Raw genomic sequence first — 23225 nt, 5'->3', positions numbered from 1 at the left:
GAGAATTCAACCAATGAAATTTGACATTTACTGTTTCTGACTTGAAAACCAGTCAGGGATTGCCTCTGCGAACAGACCTAACATCGACTGTCTGTGTAGATTACAATAATTGGGAATTCCTCTCAAGTCTAGAGTGGAGATTCACCTCTAAATCCTCCATTCTACATCTAGGTCTCTAATCTAGAAGAAGCAAAAAATTTCTGAAATAGAGACTTGAAATAGACTAAAAACCTTGTAAATACTTCCAGGACTAGGCGAAGAGACTTTAAAAGCTTCTAGAAACCATCTAGACTGTCATAACTAGAGTCCGGATTTCTAGAAATTTTGCTTTTTGTAAATAATCAAGAGCAACCAACCTTTGACATCTAGTGGGAACGATTTATGCAAAAACGCGTCATTTGTCAGATTTTGTTGGTGCTTTTTTTGCTTTTTTATTCGTTTTGTGCTTATTTTAGTTTTTTGTGCTTATTTACTGCTATTTTTGTATGGTTTAACTAGTTTTTTTCACAACAAGCTTTTCAAGATTTTAAAAATAAACTAAACTAATAACTGCTTTGACAAAAAATTGCTATATTGAGATATTGAAGGCTTCTGAACGACAAAAACATGTTCCAAAATGTATCAATTTACAAATTTAACCTGACCAAAAAATTTCCAAATACTCCTGAAGTAGTCTAAAAAAATGTAAAAACATTCCAAAACACTATAAAACCTCTAAAATGCTTTGCAAAACTTACAAAGCAGCCTACAAGCTTCTAAAAGCTTCCAAATGCTTTTCAATTTATCTAGAAACTCTCAAAAGCTTCCTTCCGTATGCTTCTAAAGCAGTTTAACAGCTTCCAAAAGTTTCTCAAACCGTCCACAAGGTTTCAAATGTCTTAAAGGCAGTCCAGAACCTTCAAGGCTTTTTAAACTGTCCAAAAACCTTTCAAATGCTCCTAAAGTAGTCTAAAAAGGTTTTAAAACCCTACAGAAACTCCAAAATATGTATAAAGCCTTCCAAAACAGGCTAGAAGCTTCCAAAAACTTTTAGAACACTCTAAATGCTTCCAAATAATCTTCAACTAGTCTAGAAGCTCTCAAAAAATTTCAAGGCAGTCTAAAAGCTTCGGTATGCTTCTAAAGTAGTTTCAAAACTTCAAATTCACATGTCTTAAAAGCAGTCCAGAACCTTCAATGCTCCTAAAGTAGTCTAAAAAGATTTCAAAATACTACAGAAACTCCAAAATGCTTCTCAAGCAGTCGGAAGTCTTTCAAAATAGTCTAGAAGCTTCCAAAAGCATTTAGAACAGTCTAAAAGATTCCAAATAATCTTCAACTAGTCTAGAAGCTCTCAAAAAATTTCAAGGCAGTCTAAAAGCTTCCAAAAGTTCAAATTCACATGTCTTAAAAGCAGTCCAGAACCTTCAATGCTCATAAAGTAGTCTAAAAAATTTTCAAAATACTACAGAAACTCCAAAATGCTTCTAAAGCAGTCGGAAGTCTTTCAAAATAGTCTAGAAGCTTCCAAAAGCATTTAGAACAGTCTAAAAGATTCCAAATAATCTTCAACTAGTCTAGAAGCTCTCAAAAAATTTCAAGGCAGTCTAAAAGCTTCCAAAAGTTCAAATTCACATGTCTTAAAAGCAGTCCAGAACCTTCAATGCTCATAAAGTAGTCTAAAAAAATTTCAAAATACTACAGAAACTCCAAAATGCTTCTAAAGCAGTCGGAAGTCTTTCAAAATAGTCTAGAAGCTTCCAAAAGCATTTAGAACAGTCTAAAAGATTCCAAATAATCTTCAACTAGTCTAGAAGCTCTCAAAAAATTTCAAGGCAGTCTAAAAGCTTCCAAAAGTTCAAATTCACATGTCTTAAAAGCAGTCCAGAACCTTCAATGCTCATAAAGTAGTCTAAAAAATTTTCAAAATACTACAGAAACTCCAAAATGCTTCTAAAGCAGTCGGAAGTCTTTCAAAATAGTCTAGAAGCTTCCAAAAGCATTTAGAACAGTCTAAAAGATTCCAAATAATCTTCAACTAGTCTAGAAGCTCTCAAAAAATTTCAAGGCAGTCTAAAAGCTTCCAAAAGTTCAAATTCACATGTCTTAAAAGCAGTCCAGAACCTTCAATGCTCATAAAGTAGTCTAAAAAAATTTCAAAATACTACAGAAACTCCAAAATGCTTCTAAAGCAGTCGGAAGTCTTTCAAAATAGTCTAGAAGCTTCCAAAAGCATTTAGAACAGTCTAAAAGATTCCAAATAATCTTCAACTAGTCTAGAAGCTCTCAAAAAATTTCAAGGCAGTCTAAAAGCTTCCAAAAGTTCAAATTCACATGTCTTAAAAGCAGTCCAGAACCTTCAATGCTCATAAAGTAGTCTAAAAAAATTTCAAAATACTACAGAAACTCCAAAATGCTTCTAAAGCAGTCGGAAGTCTTTCAAAATAGTCTAGAAGCTTCCAAAAGCATTTAGAACAGTCTAAAAGATTCCAAATAATCTTCAACTAGTCTAGAAGCTCTCAAAAAATTTCAAGGCAGTCTAAAAGCTTCCAAAAGTTCAAATTCACATGTCTTAAAAGCAGTCCAGAACCTTCAATGCTCCTAAATTAGTCTAAAAAGATTTCAAAATACTACAGAAACTCCAAAATGCTTCTCAAGCAGTCGGAAGTCTTTCAAAATAGTCTAGAAGCTTCCAAAAGCATTTAGAACAGTCTAAAGGCTTCCAAATAATCTTCAACTAGTCTAGAAGCTCTAAAAAAATTTCAAGGCAGTCTAAAAGCTTCCGTATGCTTCTAAAGCAGTTTAAAAGATTCCAAAAGTTCAAATTCACATGTCTTAAAAGCAGTCCAGAAGCTTCAATTCTCCTAAAGTAGTCTAAAAAGATTTCAAAACACTACAGAAACTCCATAATGCTTCTAAAGCAGTCGGAAGTCTTTCAAAACAGTCTAGAAACTTTCAAAATCATATAGCACAGTCTAAAAGATTCCAAATGCTCTCAAGTAGTTCAAGAAACTTTTGAAAGTTTTCAAAACAGTCTAAAATCTTCCATATGCTTCTAAAGCAATTTGAAATCTTCAAAAAATTTCTAGAAATTGAACTTAAAATAAACTTTTACTTAAAAAAGCTTTTTACAGATTTTTATGCTTTTTTAAGAAAATTATTTTGCTTTTTAAGCGCTTTTTTTCACAATTTTAGTGCTTTTTAATCCGGACTCTAGTCATAACCGTTAGACTCTTTAGTAAATTAACAGATGAAACTCTAGAAGAAAGTTTTCTAGACAAAATTGTTTTAAATGGTGGATGATGACAGCCATTTTGTTTTGCTTTAAACAATCTCAAAATTGGCATGTTTCTGGTTTTTGTTAGTTTTGCAATATCTCAAAAGCGGGAAGAGCTACACTGTTTTGTCAGTTTGGTCGTTAAAATTACCTTCAATGTACTAACCCCTTCTCACTCTACAAAACCCTTGACCTTACTGCTAACTAATCAAACATTTACCTCGTCCACACATCCCTTATTAAGCCTACACTAATTACCGGTGCGTCCATTATTAAATATTGCACCAACAGCATCATAAATAATAAAATACGCACACCTTATATAAACTGACCTACTCCAACTTACTCCAAGTTAAAATGGCGAACCAATCGAACGAACAACTCATTTCGGGGGTGAAAAAAATTATGATATGCACTGGAGTTTGGCGCCAGCCAATCAGCACCAACGCCACCCTCAACCACCTTTACCTGGCCTACTGTAAGTTGATGCTGATTGGTCGTATCATTTTATGGTTCCTGTTAACCGGTGAATTGGTGCGGCTGGTGCTTGCTCGGTACCCCAATCACGTGATTATCGAAAGTTTGGCTGTAGTAATCACCAATTGGAGAATGAACTTGAAGTTTATAGTTTACGAGAAAACAAAGATTTTCCAAATTTTTGAAGTTATCGTCCTCAAGGAACGCGAGGTATGGGAGTCACGTGACGTGGAAAAAACCCGAAAGTACTCGAAAAAGGTGAATTTCATGCAATTTGGGGTCCTGGCCATGTTAATCACAGACAGTTTAACCGTACTTTTAATGGAAGGCATGGGTAAAGTTAACCATTAGTTACAAAACCTGAAAGCTCATCAAACTTCCATATCAGGTATGGCAGGTACATTAAACATCAAAAACCACAACCAGGCTAATAACGACACTCTGGAAAGTCACATGACCCTCCAGGTGCTCCTCCCGCTAAACAGGATGAACCACCTCGAGTGGTTCTTCAGCACTCAACTGTTTTGGGCGTGGAACGCCTTCACTTGTAATTTGTCCTCTCTGCTGATCTACGTCAACATTTTAGTATACTCGGTGGTCCAATTGGAGATGCTTCAAATCAAATTCCGCAATTTTGTCGAACCCAACTTTAGTTTGGACGCCTTCACAATTGAGGTTCAGTCCAAAGGCGCCATGTTGAAAAAATTGATACGTGAACATCAGCATATTATTCGGTTAGTAGATTTTGATGGTAGATGGGACTTCTAGAGCTTTTCTACAGGGTGGTCCAGTTTTTAGTGTCAATAATTCACCATTTGATAGCTAATCAAAAAATAAGTTGACTGACTATGTCATTTTTCTGAAAAACGTTTCCTAAGAAAGATACAGTCCTCCAAATTTCAATTTAAAAAATCGTTTTATAGTTTAAAACTGAACATCCAAGACTTGTGAAAGTCCAAATTTGTACTGAATAGTCTAAAAACTTTTTTACTACTAGGAATGGTCTTATGATTCGCTTTTCTCGGACTGCCATCCTGGTTGAGTGTCTGAAACTGGCATTCAAGAACTAGAAAAAGTCCGGAAATCAAGACAAAGATTGTATTGTGCATGAAACTCATTTTTTACTACTAAAAATAATATAAAAGTTGACTTTTAATGCTAGAACTGACTTTACTAGGACTAAAGAGAGTCCAAAAGTATATTTTCAACACTTTAGTTGGTGTACAACTCAATTTTCTGGACTGGACAACAAGTCTAGAAGTAAATTAAATTTTCGGACTATTTTATTTCTAAAAATTAGTTCTCAAGACTATTATTGTAGCATTTGGTACCAACATTTTTTACTTTTATTACTGAAGAAACCTGACTTTTGGAAATAGTCTTAAACTCGATTTTTCAGTCTTAAAAAGCACTAAAAACAGTCTGAATTTCTTAGAGATGCTACAATTTATTGCACCTATGAGTGTAGAAGTCAATTTAATAGTGAAGAAGCTTGAAATAACATTTTCAAGACTATGGTCAGTGGACAAACTGGCTTTTAGGCCTGATAAGTCAAAAACTTTGTAAAGATAGTCTTGAAACTCGATTTGAGGCACTGAAAACAGCCTTAAAACACTAAAAACAGTCTAGTTTATTAAGAAATACCCGAATTTTTAGCACTGAGGTGTCTAGAAGTCGATTTAATAGTGACAAAGCTTGGGATGCCATTTTAAGTCTATGAAGAATGTAAAAATTGTTTTTTAAGTTTGCTATGTCAATAACTTGGTGAAAATAGTCTTGAAACTCGATTTTCCAAGCTGAAAGCAGTTTTAAAGCATTAAAATTAGTCCAGAATTCGAAGAAAATTAAAAGCAAAGTAAAAAGCACAAAAAGTTAGTTTTCAAGACAATTTTCATGAATCTAATGTCAATGTCCTGCATCTAAGACTATTTTCAAGACTAAAATATTGAAATTTGTCTTCAAATTATGAAAACTTACTTTAAATGCAAATTTTAAGCTTCTGATGTCACTTTTCATTAGTTCAGTCACATTTTGGGGTTCAAGTCAATTTTTAAGGTTTAAATGTATGAATTTGCAGTAACAAATTCTTGAAAAAGTAGTTTTTATGTTTACGAGTCAATTTTTAGTATTAAAGTCTCTCGATTTGCATGAAAACTGGTTACAAACACAATTTTTCAGCTTCTGAAATTATTATCTTTTCTAATTCAATTTTCAAAGTCTTTTAGTTTGTCTGGAAACTATAAACTGACTACAATAATATTTTTTAAACTTCTTAAGTGAATTTTCCGTTTCCAAGACAATTTTTAAGTTGGGTTGGGTTAGTTTTGGGTCTTTGACCGTAATAACGTGTAATAAAGTGCTTGTTCCAAATTTGATCAATATTGCTCCAACGGTCTGACAGTTATGACAAAAAAAAAAACGATTTTTTAAACAGAAATTTGCGAGTTATTGAGGATTTTTTGTAAAAGTGCACTGAATTTTGGTTCAAAATGGGGTTATATTATAGTATGGCGGCCATATTGGATTTTGACTTGTCAAAATGACTTTTTCTACTAAATTTGACCTGGGGAACACGAATTTAATGTCGGTTTTGCTCTAGCTGCCGCCATTTTGTCACCCACCTTGTTAATAGTACATTTTTGACAGTTTTCAGGGCGTGGCACCCCAAAAAAAATGACATTTCGACAAATGACACCTCACGTCACATTTCCACCATTAATTTAAACTAATTAAGGCAGAGAAAGTCAATTTTTAAAATTCTAAATTTTTCCAAAAAAATTCCTGGGGTCCCCCCTTAGAAAAATGTCAAGAATATAGTTTTTTATTTTTTTCCGTCAAACGGTGATTGTTACAAAAAAATGTTATTTTTAATAAAAGTTGCGTTTTACCGAGTTGCATAAAGGGAAAAAATTTTACAGCCCTAACTCAAACCGTTTTGGAGATATTTACAAAAATGTCTGAAAATTTTAAGTCAACTTTGACGCCCTCTAGCGGCCAAACGGTGCCACTTAGAGAGGTCCGCTCAGCGTCACGTGATAGCCCCATTCATTAGCTATCTTTAGTCATCTGACATGTTTATACAGAATGTTTCAAATAAGCGAGTTATTGAGGATTTTTTGTAAAAGTGCACTGAATTTTGGTTCAAAATGGAGTTTTTCTTGGCCTACTATACCGACCGCGGCCATATTGGATTTTGACTTGTCAAAGTGACTTTTTCCACTAAATTTCACCTGGGGAACACGAATTTAATGTCGGTTTTGCTCTAGCTGCCGCCATTTTGTCACCGACCTGGTTAATAGGACATTTTTGACAGTTTTCAGGGCGTGGCACCCCAAAAAAAATGACATTTTGACAAATGACACCTCACGTCACATTTCCACCATTAATTTAAAGTAATTAAGGCAGAGAAAGTCAATTTTTAAAATTCAAAATTTTTCCAAAAAAATTCCTGGGGTCCCCCCTTAGAAAAATGTCAAGAATATAGTTTTTTATTTTTTTCCGTCAAACGGTGATTGTTACAAAAAAATGTTATTTTTAATAAAAGTTGCGTTTTACCGAGTTGCATAAAGGGAAAAAATTTTACAGCCCTAACTCAAACCATTTTGGAGATATTTACAAAAATATCTGAAAATTTTAAGTCAACTTTGACGCCCTCTAGCGGCCAAACGGTGCCACTTAGCCAGGCCCGCTCAGCGTCACGTGATAGCCCCATTCATTAGCTATCTTTAGTCATCTGACATGTTTATACAGAATGTTTCAAATAAGCGAGTTATTGAGGATTTTTTGTAAAAGTGCACTGAATTTTGGTTCAAAATAGAGTTTTTCTTGGCCTACTATACCGACCGCGGCCATATTGGATTTTGACTTGTCAAAGTGACTTTTTCCACTAAATTTGACCTGGGGAACACGAATTTAATGCCAGTTTTGCTCTAACTGCCGCCATTTTGTCACTGACCTAGTAAATAGGGCATTTTTGACAGTTTTCAGGGCGTGGCCCCCCAAAAAAATGACATTTCGACAAATGACACCTCACGTCACATTTCCTAGGACTGTATTTTCCTTAGGAAGCACTTTTCAGGAAAATGACATAATGAATGTCAACTTATTTTTTAATTGGCTATGGATCGGTGAATTATTGACATTTAAAACTGGACCACCCTGTATATCCAACCCTAACTTTCCAGACCATAAAGTAAAAAAAAAAGTTTCTAGAAGCTTTTAGGGTTTTTCAAAACCCTAGAAGCATCTAACCTAACTTTTCCTTCTAGATTCATTAAAGATTTTAACAATAAAATGAAGTACATTACCATGATGGAGTTTATTTTTAGTTCGTTGGATATGGCCTCCGTTTCGATTAGTGTCATCAAGGTATCATCAGGGAGTTTTTTCTTAGTTAATTAGATTTTTAGTGACAATTTCCAGAATGGTATTGTAGGATGGCAGTGTTTCTATGTATCTTTGTTAATTACACAGCTTTTTCTGATTGGCTGGACGTGTAACGAGGTTAAAGTGCAAGTAAGTGTTAAAAGCGCATTCACCATTTGTCCAGATAATCGACGCCCTACTCTTTTGCAGAGCGAGGCGATTGGCGACGCCATTTTTCAAAGCAGATGGTACCTGCTGAACAAGGATGCCAAGATACTCGTTGCCATGGCAATAGCCAGATCTAGACGGCATTTGGAAATGACTGTAGGACCGTTCGGTCCCATGACTACCAATTCCATAGTTTTGGTTAGTACTGTTCCACGATAAAATACAGGGTGATTCCAAAGTTGGTGCTTTCCTTTCACCTGCGAATAGGGCTTCAAAAAATAAGCTTTTTTTTCCTTTGACGCTTTTTCGAAATATGAACAATAACGAAGATACGGGGTGTCAAAATTTTACTGAAAAAAAAAACTTAAATTTAATTTTAACTAACTACAGGTTATTCTTTATCAACAGACATAAACAAAAACAAAAGATTTCAGCCGCCTTTGAACTAAGTTTTAATAATTTGACATTTTAAATTAAAACAGCATTTAATTTTAGGCACGCATTAAGACGGTTTTTATTTTTTCACTCGAAAGCGGTGCGTCGTAGCAAAAAATAATAAAAGGGGTTTTATTTTTAGAATTGAACAAAGAATTCAATAATAAATTTTATTTTGAAAAAAAACTAGTAGGGTAACATTTTTTTTCGAAAATGTTTTTAAAAAAATTATACGCGCGCCACTGGTAAACGCAAGAAAATTGTTGTTTCTTGGAAAATTTGCTTTATTACTTCAAGTGGTTTGGCCAAAATCATTAAATTTTTATTTTTTCAGTAAAACTTTGACACCCTGTATCTTCGTTATTGTTCATATTTCGAAAAAGCGTCAAAGGAAAAAAAACCTTATTTTTTGAAGCCCTTTTCGCTGGTGAAAGAAAAGCACCAACTTTGGAATCACCCTGTATATTTACATATAGAAAGAACACTTTAAAGACATTATCTATACGTCAGCTATACAGAAATTACCCTCAAATCCACTTTTTAAATAAGATTGCTAAAATTCACGCATTTGAATACAGTGCGGTAAAAAACTTGTATAATTTTTGAATTTTCAGATTTTAAAGGCGGCCTACTCCTACGTCAACATAATGCGCACTTAAACGTCACTAACAAAATGTATTTACCACAAAATTCACTGTTGCGAAGTGATTTTCCACAACACCAACTCCTTGCACCGATCGTACTGGAAATACTGGGGGAAATCCAGCTCCACCTTCTCCACAACCACCTTCCTCAGGTTCTCTAACTTCTCCATGAAGTAATCAAAGCACGGTGCGCAGGTATCACAGTCACGAATGGTGAACACGTAACGTTTCTCCAAGGCCACCAAGATTGTCCTTTGTGGAGGAACGTCCAGTAGTTTCGCGATTGTTTGTACAAAAGCATCGGTCAAATGATCATCGTACACCACTGCAATGTGGCAACACTGGTGACTGTTCAAACAAAAGAAAAAACTTACCGTCAGCTGCTATGACCCACTTAACCTGGGGGAGCACTTGGAGCACCCGTTCAGGCAACCGATCTGCCATAAAGTCCAATTCAGTCACCTCTACCTGATGTTTAGTGAAATGCCGGTTTCTCTTCAAGTTTGCCCTAATTATCGGAAAGATGTCGCCTCTGTCAATGTCTGAAACTGTCAGTTGACACTGACTGTTGTCAGCTACAGTAAAACACACAAAATTACCCGTACAGATTACAGGGCAAAACATTGAGGCAACAATGGCAGTTAAACCGACTCCACTACCCAGTTCCAAGATGGTTTCCTGGGGGGTGAAGGAGTGAGCGTGGTGCAACAACCAATCAGCCAATAGCAAACTCCCCCGCCATATTTGCAACCCTACCATGTTCAAACACGTGCTGGAACTGTGCTCTGAAACAGTTGTCACCATTTTGATTTTCTGAAATGTTACTTACACCATAATAGAGTAAAATGCAAAAAACTACCCTTAAAGGTTATATTAGCTTTGAATTCAAAAAAGTACCAATTTCCAGGGATTCATCATATTGAGATTTGTTTCTGGACACTATCAAGTCTCCTTCCTTGTCCTTTAGGGCGTGCTGGGGTAGTTTGAAAGGAAATTCGCTGACTTTGTCTAAAATCAAAAATAACTTATTATTAAGCACTTTTTTCAATCAAGACTTACTTTTAGGGCTGATTAAGGGTTTGGAGTCTGAAGTGTAGTCAAATTCACTGTACAGTTCTGAAGAGATTTGGTAGAATTCGTCCTCCATTTTCACTCTAAAAGAGCCAAAAATGAGCTCTTAATAAACAACTTACAGAAAGTAATGTTTTAAGGAATGGAAAAGCCTTTTAAATCACCCAGCAATTGATGAGTTATGTAAATCGTGTTTATGCACTGATCGGCAACAGCTGGTTGATACTAATTCTAATTTATGCTCGGGATTTTGACAGTGAGCCAATTTTAAAAGGAAATTAGAAAAGTGGTGCCATATTTCAGACATTTTGAAGTAAAACGACCTGACAACACGGCGTTATTTGTCACTTTAGTGTATTTTTGTGGTCTATTTTGACGGCCAAATATAGAAATCTACAACCAAAAATGGGCATATTTTTGGAAAACTTTTTTTACTGACTATTCTTCTAAAAATCCATACAGAGTGTATGAAATAAGCGAGTTATTTAGGATTGAGTGAAGCCCTCCCTAGCTATGCAACGCTGTATAAAAGTATCGTATACAGAGTGTACCAAAAACGCTGTAATTTAGTGCTTCAAAAGATCATCTTATTTTAGTTCATATTTCTTGAAATCAGACCTCCCTGTAAAGCCCTAAGGCACATCTAGGATGAAATTATATATTATAACAACCTTATAAGGGAATTCTACCTGTTTTATTCACATACCAACAGTTTTTAAGGGTGGATTAAGCGAATTTTACACAAAAAAACTGCCTATAGAGTGGACAGGACAGCAAAACTTGCCCTTTAAGGGCTGAAATGATTAAGACAATCGACAAGGGTTTTGGGTTGCGCACATGGTGTTCTAAGATCAGCTGCGACAGCTGCAAAGCACCCAAATACCCGCATGTCTGACGGCTGTTGGACGCGTGCCCATGATGGTTCTGGTACCCTCCAGTGGTGGCGGTAGCACCTGAATATTTCCCACCAAACTAACCCGATTAAAATCCCTTTAAAAACCGAAAAGACGCTTTCTTAAAACTCCAAAAAAAGGTTGAAAATGCAAACTTTTGCATTTGTTTCAATGGGTTAATTAAGGGTGGCTGGAAGGTACGGCACTGGGTTTTGAAAGCTGCAAAGCCTGAAATTATACATATGAAAATAAGAGCCGACATCCTTGCATCTGCCTCCCCTCTTAACAACTGATACCAAAATTTGTAATTAAATACAATGTTTGTCTGCAGAAAGCCTTGTTCTAAGATATCATAGAAATAGTCCAATTTATCTCAAAGAAGTCTCAAATTTGACAGTAATTTTCTGTGCTAATTTGATAATTTAATTTTGTAAATATCTCAAAAACTGTCCAACTGAAAAACCTAAAATTTTTCTCAAATATCCAATTTTTTTAAAAAATGCTCTGTTTGGCTGTAAATAAACAAAATCCAAGCAAATATCTGTGAATGGAAGGTTTAATTAAAAAAAATGTCAGATCCGTAATAAAACATTTCATTATTATGTAAGTAAGGTCTAATTTTGTGTATCAACAATGTTTGGTCTTATGAGAAATCCTATTACAGTAGACATATAATTGAAACGAATTTAGGCCAGAATGACTTTTTTCAATTAAAGTTTGTTTAAAGCCCCTTGTACACTTATTGTAATCTAGAACCGCTAAAACAAGATTATTAACAAAATAACACATTACTCTACAAAAAATATGAATTACTAAATAGTTTTGTACTGAAAAATTTGTAATTAAATACTGTTTGTCTGCAAAAAGCCTTCTTCTAAGATATCATAGAAATAGTCCAATTTATCTCAAAGAAGTCTCAAATTTGACAGTAATTTTGGTGCTAATTTGATAATTTAATTTTGTAAATATCTCAAAAACTGTCCAACTGAAAAACCTAAAATTTTTCTCAAATATCCAATTTTTTTAAAAAATGCTCTGTTTGGCTGTAAAAAAATGAAAACCAAAATTCCTAGAGTAAATAAAAAAAAACCAAGCAAATATCTTTGAATGGAAGGTTTAATTAAAAAAAAAATGTCAGATCCGTAATAAAACAGTAAGGTCTAATTTTGTGTATCAACAATGTTTGGTCTTATGAGAAATCCTATTACAGTAGACATGTAATTGAAACGAATTTAGGCCAGAATGACTTTTTTCAATTAAAGTTTGTTTAAAGCCCCTTGTACACTTATTGTAATCTAGAACCGCTAAAACAAGATTATTAACAAAATAACACATTACTCTACAAAAAATATGAATTACTAAATAGTTTTGTAATGAAAAATTTGTAATTAAATACTGTTTTGTCTGCTTCTTCTAAGATATCATAGAAATAGTCTAATCTATCTCAAAGAAGTCTCAAATTTGACAGTAATTTTGGTGCTAATTTGATAATTTAATTTTGTACTTTTTTGTAAATATCTCAAAAACTGTCCAACTGACAAACCTAAAATTTTTCTTAAATATCCAATTTTTTTTAAAAAATGCTCTGTTTGACTGTAAAAAAATAAAAACCAAAATTCCTAGGGTAAATTTCCAAGCAAATATCTTTGAATGGACGGTATAATTTAAAAAAAAATGTCAGATCTGTAATAAGACATTTCATTATTATGTAAGTAAGGTCTAATTTTGTGTATCAACAATGTTTGGTCTTATGAGAAATCCTATTACAGTAGACATATAATTGAAACGAATTTAGGCCAGAATGACTTTTTTCAATTAAAGTTTGTTTAAAGCCACTTGTACACTTATTGTAATCTAGAAACGCTAAAACAAGATTATTAACAAAATAACACATTACTCTACAAAAAATATGAATTACTAAATAGTTTTGTACTGAAAAATTTGTAATTAAATACTGTTTGTCTGCAAAAAGCCTTCTTCTAAGATATCATAGAAATAGTTCAATTTATCTCAAAGAAGTCTCAAATTTTACAGTAATTTTGGTGCTAATTTGATAATTTAATTTTGTACTTTTTTGTAAATATCTCAAAAACTGTCCAACTGACAAACCTGAAATTTTGCTCAAATATCCAATTTTTTAAAAAAATGCTCTGTTTGGTTGTAAAAAAATAAAAACCAAATTTCCTAGAGTAAGTTAGAAAAATATATTTTACTTTGACCAAGCAAATATCTTTGAATGGAAAATTTAATTAAAGGTCTAATTTTGTGTATCAACAATGTTTGGTCTTATGAGAAATCCTATTACAGTAGACATATAATTGAAACGAATTTAGGCCAGAATGACTTTTTTCAATTAAAGTTTGTTTAAAGCCACTTGTACACTTATAGTAATCTAGAAACGCTAAAACAAAATTATACATTACTCTACTAAAAATATGAATGACTAAATAGTTTGGTACTGAAAAAACGTTCTTATTAATCGTGTATAAATGAAAAACGAGACATTATACACAGTTTACAACATTGTTCTTTGTTAGACCACGAATTTGACATGGTGTTATTGTACAGGATGGGAGCAAAAACCAGCGAACTGAATTTATAGATTGAGAAAAGGTGAAACAACCAAAAAAGAGGATCGACTGCCTGTAAATTGATCTGAAATTAATAAGGCATCAAGAGATTCGGTCCTTTACAGAAGCAGATGTGGATTTTTTCTGTGTAGTCACGTTTTTAAATGGAGAGGCCCTTTTAGTCTGCCAACTGGACAGTGCGGTCAGTAAAATGCATTTTTCAAACCTTCATTCCGTTGTTATTCAACCTTAAAACAAAGAAAAGGGTCAATTTAGGTCGGTCACTCGGTACGTTCAATTTCAAAAGGGCTCAAAAATCTCGTGCACCTTAAAACTTCGAGGTAAATGCATTCATCTATGCAATTAATTCCGCAGGTGGTTTTATATGTACGTTTTTCCTACATAATAAAGGGTTTGGGGGGGCCCTTTTTGTAACGGCCCCTGTTTTTTCAAAGGGCGGAAATCCTTCTTCCTCCCGCATCTCGTTAATTATTGTCTGTTATATTGCGTGTATTTACAAATGTATTTGACAGTTGACAATTATTATTAACACTGAAAGAAAATCGTCTTGTCAGCACTACAAAACATGTTTTAGTTTTTTGTTTTTTTTGGCTATTGAATAAGAAATTTAATGAGGATTCCAAAAATGTACTTAAATCAAACATTTTCTCACTAGAAGTGGGTTTTACCAGCGATTTTGTCCCTGACTGTCCTTCCGAACTGTGTTTCTTTTAGTTCAAAATTTGACACTGCTTTTCTCCCAGACTGAACCACATTTTATACGGTTTTTCCAAGTAACTGAATAGGAAATTTAACGAGGATTCCAAAAATGTGCTTAAAACTGTCATTTTCTCACTCCAAGTGGGTTTACAGGCGATTTTGGTTCTGACTGTCCTTTCAAACTGTGTTTCTGGCAGTTCAAACTTTGACACTGTTTTTCTAACTGACTATACTCAATTTTTTTGTGTTTTTTTAGGTTAGTGGATAGGAAATTTAATGAGGATTCCAAAAATGTGCTTAAAACTGTCATTTTCTCATTCCAAGTGGGTTTTACAGGCGATTTTGTCCTTGACTGTTCTTTCAAACTGTGTTTCTAATGCCTGCTTTATACCTCCCATTTAAGAATTAAATTAAATTTAAATTTCCACTAAAATTAATATTTAAACTAAGAAATCTTGTTTAGGTTTATACTACAAATTAATAATTAGAAAAATAAATGACTGTTTTGACTTACTGGACGTTCGACGTTGATGTTTGACGTTGACGTTTCTATTGTCATCGTCATTACGCGTGTTTTGTGGATAAAGAAAATTTTCATTAAAATAATTTAAAAAATTTGCTCTTAAACCACTTTTTCGGTAAAAAATCCAATTATGGAAATAGACGATTCAAGTCTAATAGACTACGTATCGCAATAGAAGACAGCAATTTACATCATGAGTGATGACAAGTATGACAGTGATAGTTCCGAAAGTCAACGAATTTAAACGAATTAAGCCGAACTTTAATAAAGTTGGTTTAACTTTAATTTAAAATTAATTATAGTATAGTGTAAATTGAAAGTATAAATGGGCTCACTTGTAAGTTCACTCTCACCTTTGATAAATTAATTTTAGTTTAAATGAAAGTTTAGTTTAATTGTTAATTGAGAGGTATAAAGCAGGCATTATAACTCAAGTTTCAGACATTTTTTTGACTCCAGTGACAGTCTTGATTTAGTCGAAAACTGAAGATGCTATGTTCAGGATGAAACGTCGGTAAATCGACCAGTAAAAGTATGTAGACAATGCAGAAAACGAGGTAACGGTTACTTATTTGCGGACTTCCCTAATTTGGCAACATCTGCCAGGTGAACCGAATATCAAAAACAATGTACAGAGTTGGCTAGTTTCACTTTTTTCTCCTACTATATCTGAATTTGGCTTGTAGTTTAATAAGTATACACCCTGTATACTAGATACCTAAAAAAAAACTAGTGGTCAACCCTTATTATAACAAAAAAAAAAAGCCTCTTCACCGTCCATTACAACCCAACACCTGTCCCTGTTAACACACCTTTCCTCCACCTTCTCACCCTCTCGCTCCCTCTCATCCAAACCGGATCGCTCCATCTCGCTCTCAGGACCAATAAAACCGTTTGGGCCGTCTACGGCCGGATTCAGTCTTCGTACGAACGCGTCTGTGGGAACAACACGCGCCTACAATGAGAGCTACGGCCGTTGTACTGGTTGCGGCTTTCGTGGCCATCGCGAGTGCGAGCGAGAGTGACGAGTACGATTTGAGGGTGTTGAGTAAACAAGTGAGGGCGCTAGTTGAGAGACGCGCCGAAGATTTGAGGAGTATCGAGGAGAGTGTGAGGAGGACGGTGTTCAACGGGCCCGAAGTGGAGGAATTGAGGGATCAGGTCAGGAGTTTAAAGTAAGTTTTCAGCCTCAGAATTTTGACAACCATTAACAACATTTTTGTGACAATAACTGTAGTCAATTTTGACAAAATAGTCCTACAAAACTTATTTTGGTTTAACACTGACATTAAGTAAATCCTGAAGGAAAAGTACAGTCCTGTCTGAAGCAGTTTTGACAGCTGTCAATTCAGACAGGACTGTACTAAAACAAATTCAAAGTTTAAGTTTACCTGGAGCCCTAAAACTAACTTATAACACGGCAATAGTTCGAAAACTACTAAACTTATACAATTATTGACAATTTACACATTTTTGACAAACATTTGTGCCAAGTTTGACAGCTGTCACTTTAACACAGACGCAGTAGAACAATATCAAACTCCAGCTGGTTTTTATATCACAAATTTGCGATTTGTACATCCCACTCTGCCACACATATGAAACTGAAAATTTTTCGACAGTCATTGACAACGCCTGAAACAAATTTGACAGCTGTCACTTTGGTACAGTCGTCACAAGAAAATGTCAAACTTTAGTTGGTTTCTCAAGTGGTCTATTTGTGTTAGTTGGTGGATCGAACCAAACATTATTTCAGAAACCATCAAGTAAATCACAAGTTCAAATTTTTGCTAGTTTTTTGACAAATCTGACAGCTGTCACTTTGACACAGTCGTCGCTGGCTTCAAAATTTTGACAGGTGTTGAGAAATGAACTGTGTCAAATTTGACAGCTTCCATAACCTCGTAATCGTTTGAGCAAATTTTTTAAATGAACTTATTATTTGAAGCCTTTGAGGTGACCCTTTAGGGTATAAATATAACGCCCGATTAACCACGCCAGATATCTTATTTCCTTAAGGGCCGCAATACGCAATTTGCCGGTTAGTTGACCCAATATCCAATAAAGTGCGACGCGCCCTTTTCGTATCTAATTTCGTTCCTAAGACTCCCCCCCTTTTTCCGTAGGGCTGCGCCCTTAAATCGCTTCTATTTTTGCAGGGAGGAAATCGAACTGCTCCGTTTGGGCACATTACCCCCCTCTCCCACCCCGCCGGTGACAAAAAACGATCAGCTGACAGTGAAATGGCTGTCCAACGCCATCTACGAAATCAAAACGGAAATAGGGGAGTTGCAGACCACTTTGAACTCCTCCGTGCTGCTCCAGGACCACGAAGTGCACGAGTCGAAGATGAGTCTCCTCCAAAGCGACCTCTCCAGTTTGAACGTGGAAATGGAGAAGATGAAGATGGAGAACGCGAAAAAGGACGCGGAGATGAGTGTACTGAAAGAGGAACTGAACAATTTGCGGAACGATTGGAGAACAATGGCGGAGACGAACGGCGTAATGAGGAATCAGGTGAGTTGGGAAAAAAATGAAAGTAACCTTGTAATGTGGGCCAATGACGTGCTTTCCCCGAAAAAATCGCAAAAACAACAAACTGGCATTGTACTCGTTACGTTCCCGAGATTCTTATACAATAAATGAATAAAATATGACCGGCCCAAGTAAGATGTAGCCAAACGAATTGACAACTTAAATTAGTCAAAAAATGCAACAAATTCTAGAATCCTTCTATAGTAAAACCCTCTAGATTTTACTCTAAAATAACATGACGAACAATGACTAATCCTAGAATCCTTCTACAGTAAAATAGCCTGGAATTAAACTCACTTCCATAGTAAAAACTTCTAGATGGATTTTATTCTAGAAAATCTGTAATATTTCGTGAGCTACTAAACTCTTGTAGATCAAGAATCAAAACTCTAGAATAAAAACTTCTAGTTGGATTGTCATCTTGACAAATGATCAAAAGGGTTCCTTTATGCGGTCACGTGTTGGTACCCACTTTGGGTTAAAAGCAAAATTTGCTCGTGACCGTTTAGCATTCTCGGGTACCACCACACGCTTTCGGTACCACTCGCATACGTACAACACACAAAAAAAAGTCCAAATTCCAATTTGATGGCGGCCGGCAGGTGTCGCGCGACCGACATTCAACCGTTTTTCACCTGCCTTTTTTTCGACCAATCGGGTGCGAGAAAGGTACCCGCATCGGGTTCCTCTCGTTGCTACAGGGTTGACGGTTGCCGTGCATTAAGAACCCACTTTTTTCTGGTTCTTGTTTTATTCAGTGGCGCCTCAACGATTTTCCTTCTATAGATCTGTCTACCTTCTAACCTTCTAGAATGTTTTAACCGTTTGTTAAAAAATATATAGAAGAATTTCAAGGAAATAAATCTAAGGGTTTATTAAAAGCATTCTAGAGCAAACTTCAAGAATGTTAATTTGTTACAGATGAAATCATTGCAGTTAGAATGGACGCACCATTTGAAATCCATGCAGGAGAAACAGCTTCCCCCCCTCCCCACTGACAGTGCCTTGCCTAAACACCACAAAGTCTTACGACATCACGTGATCTACTTGGAGAAGATCACCAAGTCCCTCCACAAGGAGAACACCATCCTCAAAGCGCGTCTCGACAAAATGGATACCCAACTCCAAACCATCCAGGCCCAACCAAACTACGACCGGATCAACGGGAACGACATTGAAAACTACATAACCTCAAACCAGATCAGAGAAATTGAACCAGTGCAATTGGATCGGTTGGTCAAACAGCAACTGATAAACACGGCCGCTATCGCCAATCTGACTAAGCAGATGGGCAACTTTGACAAGCTGCACCTGTCCATGCTGGAACTGTTGGAGAACGTGGAGAGTTTGGAGAATAAAGTGGACAAAACCGTGCCCGAATTCAGGAAAGAAATCTCCAAGATTGAGAACCAAGCGAGTCAATTGGCTGCCGATGTTGGTTTGGCCAAGGAAGAGCAGAAGAACGTGAGGGATTCGATGAAGGCCATAGGATTTTCCGTGTCCAAGCTCCAGGATCAGTCAGCTGAAGAGGTGGTGAGAATGGAGAAGGTGGAGGAACACCTGAAAGCTCTCGAACAAAGCACTGTAGTGCAGAATTCCAGATTGCACGATCACATTTTGAAGGTGAGTCAAAGATCTGAAGATATTGCTATTAAATTTCTTAGTTAAAGTGTTCTCAATTGATGATGATTTTCAGGAGGAGTCTTCGACCAAAGATTTGAACGCTACAAAGTCAACAATCCACCTGGTGGAGGAACTGAAAAGTTTTGAAAGCGAGTACAAAAGCATCGTCAACAAACTGCCACGAGATTGCAGCACCGTGGACGGTACCACCGGTATTTACTTAATCTCACCGGGAGATGGCGAACCAATTTTGGCACACTGCGACCAAGGCTGGACCACCATCCAGAAACGATACGACGGTACCATCGACTTTAACCGGAAGTGGAGCGAGTACAGTAACGGATTCGGAAGTGCCACAGGCGAACACTGGTTAGGTAACCGGAACCTGCACCATCTGACCAAAGACAACTGCTCGATGCTGCGCATCAACATGAAGGACATCTACGGGAAATTTTGGGAAGCCACCTACAGCCATTTTACCATAGCAGACTTTACGGAAGGCTTCCGGTTGCACGTAAGCGGTTACCAGGGCAACGCCAGCGATGCCATGGACTATCAAAACAAAATGGAGTTCTCCACGGTGGACAATGACAGGGACATATCCAACACTCACTGCGCCAGCAATTACGAGGGCGGTTGGTGGTTTTCGCATTGTCAACACGCCAATCTCAACGGCAGATACAATTTGGGATTGACGTGGTTTGACAGTTTGAGAAACGAATGGATCGCGGTGGCTCAGAGCGAAATGAGGGTGAAACGACGCGACGTATGCTGATTCTGAGACGGCTCAGAACGCGGCGGTATTCCAAAGACACTCAGAAGTCGAATTTAGCATTAAAACAAAAATGCCAGTGAAAGCCAAAGATACGCTAGTTTGATGTTTTAGCTATAGCAAAACCATGTACAGTAATTTATTAATTTTTGCATAAGTAGCGATTGTAATAATCCCGTCCGCCATATTGGATAACTGTAGACCAATTGTAAATACTGATTAGATAGTAAGATCACTTTTGTACATGTAAATATTAACTTATAGTGTTGACACTGTCTTACCACCATTTTTTTAATAAACTTTGAAAAACAACTTGCTACAGACTTCAAATTGTAATACAAACTAGACAACATGGCAAAGTGTTATAAGTGTGACCTCCTCTGCTTTTTCAATCACTTTCAGTCTTCTCCTAACTATTTGTGCATCAATGAATTTAAATTGATTTAATCAAACATATTTAAAAGCATAAAAATTAACCTTCAAGGTGAATGTTATTTGTATAGATTACATTAGAACTATTGATGTGAATTGCTTAAGTAATTTACATATTTTCGGCTTCCTTGTGCGTAATATTAAATAACACAGTAAATTTTAAAATATGTACATTTATTTTGTTTATACACAGTAATTATTATCACAAAAAATACAGTTGTAATTAACTAAAAAAAAAAAAAATTCTCTAAGCAATTAAGTCTTGGTAACTCCAGACTTAAAACTCTATAAAATACTCTCATTTATGTACTAATAATACAAATAATAACAGACTGGCACAAAAATGCAATAAAGAATTTGTTCACATTGAGCAAAAATTAACAAAAAACCACAAAAATGGTCACCAAAGTGCTAGAAATTTTTAACCCTCAAATATTGACACTAAAAGGATCACCTAAGTTATGACTTGATTTCAACCCTGTTTTCTGCTTATAAACCATAAAACTACACTACTGCACTAGGTTTTTCAGTTGTCAAAGGAGCATAAGCACCCCCAGAAGGTTCTTTCTTCCTAAAAGTCACATAAGTATACACTAAACTGCCTAAAACACTGACATTTAACCCCACAAAGTTCAGCATTGAAAACACATAGTCCCCACCAATCACCATGCCCAAATAAGTGACACAAATGTTTTTTAGACACCCTATAATTGTTGTAGTCAATGCTGAGTTGTGCAGTGTACATAAGATCACACTGTACATTAGAATGAAGCCCATTACACAGGACAGGCCGAATTGGAGTAGAAAAAGTGGGTCAGCCCATCCAGAGTAAGTGTAGGCTACCTCCAAGTCTCCAGTGTAGTAGGATAATAACAGCGCAGGGAGGATCATAAAGAGGGAGTTGTAGTACATTAAACCATACTTCCCCAGCTCTTTGGAGTCCAGTTTTTTCTTAGTATAAACCATATTGACTGCAGTGAAAAAGTCATTTAGTAGCACAAAAATGTAGCCTTGCAGGTTAAAGCCTAGGTCATTACTGGCAGCTAACACAGCCCCACCAATCATCATGTACACACTAAACTGCACACTGAAACTCGGCCTCACTCCTAAAATATACAGTTCTAGTATCATAGTTATTAGGATTGAAAACCTTCTTAAAGCTGTAAACATTGGCAGAGACAGTTCTTTAGTCCCACCTAACCCAAAAATCATGTTCCCTATGTAAATCAAGGGTAGGGGAAAGATTTTCCTGCATATACTGTAATCCAGGCCTGGAAAACTAACTATATGAAGCTTCTTAGCTAGGAACAACACCACAATAGTTGCAGCCATCTGACCTATCCCGAGCACTTGAAATGATGGAAAACCATAAGTAGTCAGCACAGTTTTGTTCACTACAGTAATCATAAACGAAGCCACCGCATAAAACAGGGCTGAAAGGATTTTTTTCAAGAATTGCCCATTATCACTAGTTTCTTCTGTTGTTGGCATTTTGCAGGCACTGTAAACACTATTAAAGTCACTAACTGGGAATGGATGCCAGCATCATCTTGACACGTCCGCAGTGTTTAATTGATAACATCAATTATTAATTAAATCCGAACGGGGATTAAATGTTTAGATGGGGTTTGGTGTGTGTTAACACAGCCCGGAGGTTACGTCAAAATTGTTTTTGTTTTAACCTTCATCGGTGTGGGTGGGGGGGACATCTATTAGACTGCAGGCGAAGGTGTTGACAAGCCGAAAAAAGACCACTACAATTTATTATTTTTTTGATAGGGCTTTGCCCCTTTATTACTAAAAACCACTAGTGTTGAACACAGGGTCTAGTTGAACTAACCTAAAACCTAACCTAAAAATTGAGAGTAAATTGATACACTTACCCAAATGGTTGTAGGGGTTTTTTCTGCAAGTCCGGAACCTATGGCAGGGTCTGGGCCCCTTTGTGGGGGCTGTAGGGTGGTGAAACCCCTAATTTTAGCAAAAAACTCACATAAACAATGAATTGTCAAACGTACTAATAATTTGACAGGCGTCAAATATGATAATTTGTTGTCTCTGTCTGATGCTAGTCTATATTACGCGAGCGACAAAGAAAGACCAAATCTGTCGAGTACAAGTTTTCCTCTTAATTACAGATTCCTGTAAATGTAATGCTAGTAAAAGAAAAAATTTGGTTTAACTTCGGGTTTGTCTTGAGAAAATACTGTGTCTTAACTTACTCACTAGAGGTATAGGTGTGAAACGGTTTTAAACAAGGATTTTAGATTGAAAAGGTCAAAAAACTACCTAAAACTAGTGTTGTGTGCTTCGTTGCACAGATGGAGCCACCAGTACGTCAAATGGTTCAACTTGAACTATAGCGAAAATCAAAGTAAATTGAGTGACGTCACACCAGGATATAAATGTATATCTTTTATTTATCACATTCAAAACCTTTCTCTTTCATTGTTGATACATTTTACCTTGTTTTTTGCTGTATGGAGTGGTTAATTTTCCTCAAAAACAGAGTTTGGCAAAAAAAATGTTTAAACAAAAATGGCTGTTTGTCCTCATTCAAGTGGTTAATATTAACCGACCTTTTTATGCATTCCAAAGGCGCGTGATTTAGCCTCAAGGGGGCGCGAAATACGCCAAAAATTCGGGCAACGACGCGATACATAAACATGGCGATGCATATTTGATGGGCGATCTTTGGCAAGTCGTCGCCCGAATCACCAGAGGCCCATAACTCATATCGG

The 23225-nt window shown here is 36.0% G+C and overlaps 5 protein-coding genes across 6 annotated transcripts in view; 2 read left to right on the top strand and 3 right to left on the bottom strand.

The window, feature by feature from the left end:
• Positions 1–9525, bottom strand: part of sNPF-R (short neuropeptide F receptor) — a 44400-nt gene extending 34875 nt beyond the window's left edge. The window contains exon 1 of the mRNA XM_081984311.1: positions 9385–9525. The gene's annotated coding sequence lies outside the window, so the exon portion shown is untranslated. The remainder of the gene's footprint in view (positions 1–9384) is intronic.
• Positions 3614–9028, top strand: LOC145732215 (uncharacterized). Its single transcript, XM_081984318.1, has 4 exons — positions 3614–4067; positions 4122–4467; positions 8002–8125; positions 8156–9028. Exons 1-4 carry the CDS (start codon positions 3614–3616, stop codon positions 8483–8485), a joined length of 1254 nt encoding a protein of 417 aa, XP_081840444.1. The 3' UTR covers positions 8486–9028.
• Positions 9151–22527, bottom strand: LOC145732213 (methyltransferase-like protein 22). Of its 2 annotated transcripts, XM_081984316.1 has the most exons (6): positions 22368–22527; positions 10405–10499; positions 10243–10353; positions 9945–10130; positions 9720–9887; positions 9151–9670 (listed from the first exon to the last, which is right to left on the bottom strand). In XM_081984316.1, the coding sequence occupies exons 2-6, from the start codon at positions 10490–10492 to the stop codon at positions 9393–9395; spliced, it is 831 nt and encodes a 276-aa protein (XP_081840442.1). In that variant the 5' UTR covers positions 10493–10499; positions 22368–22527; the 3' UTR covers positions 9151–9392. The 2 variants fall into 2 exon arrangements, with proteins under 2 accessions (XP_081840442.1, XP_081840443.1); XM_081984317.1 differs by lacking the exon at positions 22368–22527 and having other exon boundaries at positions 10405–10634.
• On the top strand, positions 16035–20364 carry sca (scabrous). Its single transcript, XM_081984305.1, has 4 exons — positions 16035–16297; positions 17282–17639; positions 18579–19280; positions 19354–20364. The coding sequence occupies exons 1-4, from the start codon at positions 16083–16085 to the stop codon at positions 20053–20055; spliced, it is 1977 nt and encodes a 658-aa protein (XP_081840431.1). The 5' UTR covers positions 16035–16082; the 3' UTR covers positions 20056–20364.
• frc (UDP-sugar transporter UST74c fringe connection) lies at positions 20642–22315 on the bottom strand. Its single transcript, XM_081984314.1, has one exon. The coding sequence runs from the start codon at positions 21973–21975 to the stop codon at positions 20989–20991; it is 987 nt and encodes a 328-aa protein (XP_081840440.1). The 5' UTR covers positions 21976–22315; the 3' UTR covers positions 20642–20988.
• Positions 22528–23225: the final 698 nt, after the last annotated feature.

The sequence above is a fragment of the Ips typographus genome, linkage group LG7 (assembly GCF_016097725.1).
Source record: "Ips typographus isolate SLU linkage group LG7, UJ_Ityp_2.0, whole genome shotgun sequence".
Classification (NCBI taxonomy): Eukaryota; Metazoa; Arthropoda; class Insecta; order Coleoptera; family Curculionidae; genus Ips; species Ips typographus.
This window is presented reverse-complemented; position numbering and strand designations above follow the sequence as displayed.

Coding starts and splice junctions, on each gene's coding strand:
- LOC145732215 (XM_081984318.1), top strand. CDS start 3,614: ATGGCGAACCAATCGAACGAACAACTCATTTCGGGGGTGAAAAAAATT. Junction 4,068..4,121: donor ACTTTTAATGGAAGGCATGG/GTAAAGTTAACC, acceptor CTTCCATATCAG/GTATGGCAGGTACATTAAAC. Junction 4,468..8,001: donor GAACATCAGCATATTATTCG/GTTAGTAGATTT, acceptor TTTTCCTTCTAG/ATTCATTAAAGATTTTAACA.
- LOC145732213 (XM_081984316.1), bottom strand. CDS start 10,492: ATGGAGGACGAATTCTACCAAATCTCTTCAGAACTGTACAGTGAATTT. Junction 9,888..9,944: donor TTGCCCTGTAATCTGTACGG/GTAATTTTGTGT, acceptor TGACAGTTTCAG/ACATTGACAGAGGCGACATC. Junction 9,671..9,719: donor GTGGGTCATAGCAGCTGACG/GTAAGTTTTTTC, acceptor GCCACATTGCAG/TGGTGTACGATGATCATTTG.
- sca (XM_081984305.1), top strand. CDS start 16,083: ATGAGAGCTACGGCCGTTGTACTGGTTGCGGCTTTCGTGGCCATCGCG. Junction 16,298..17,281: donor GATCAGGTCAGGAGTTTAAA/GTAAGTTTTCAG, acceptor CTATTTTTGCAG/GGAGGAAATCGAACTGCTCC. Junction 17,640..18,578: donor ACGGCGTAATGAGGAATCAG/GTGAGTTGGGAA, acceptor AATTTGTTACAG/ATGAAATCATTGCAGTTAGA.
- frc (XM_081984314.1), bottom strand. CDS start 21,975: ATGCCAACAACAGAAGAAACTAGTGATAATGGGCAATTCTTGAAAAAA.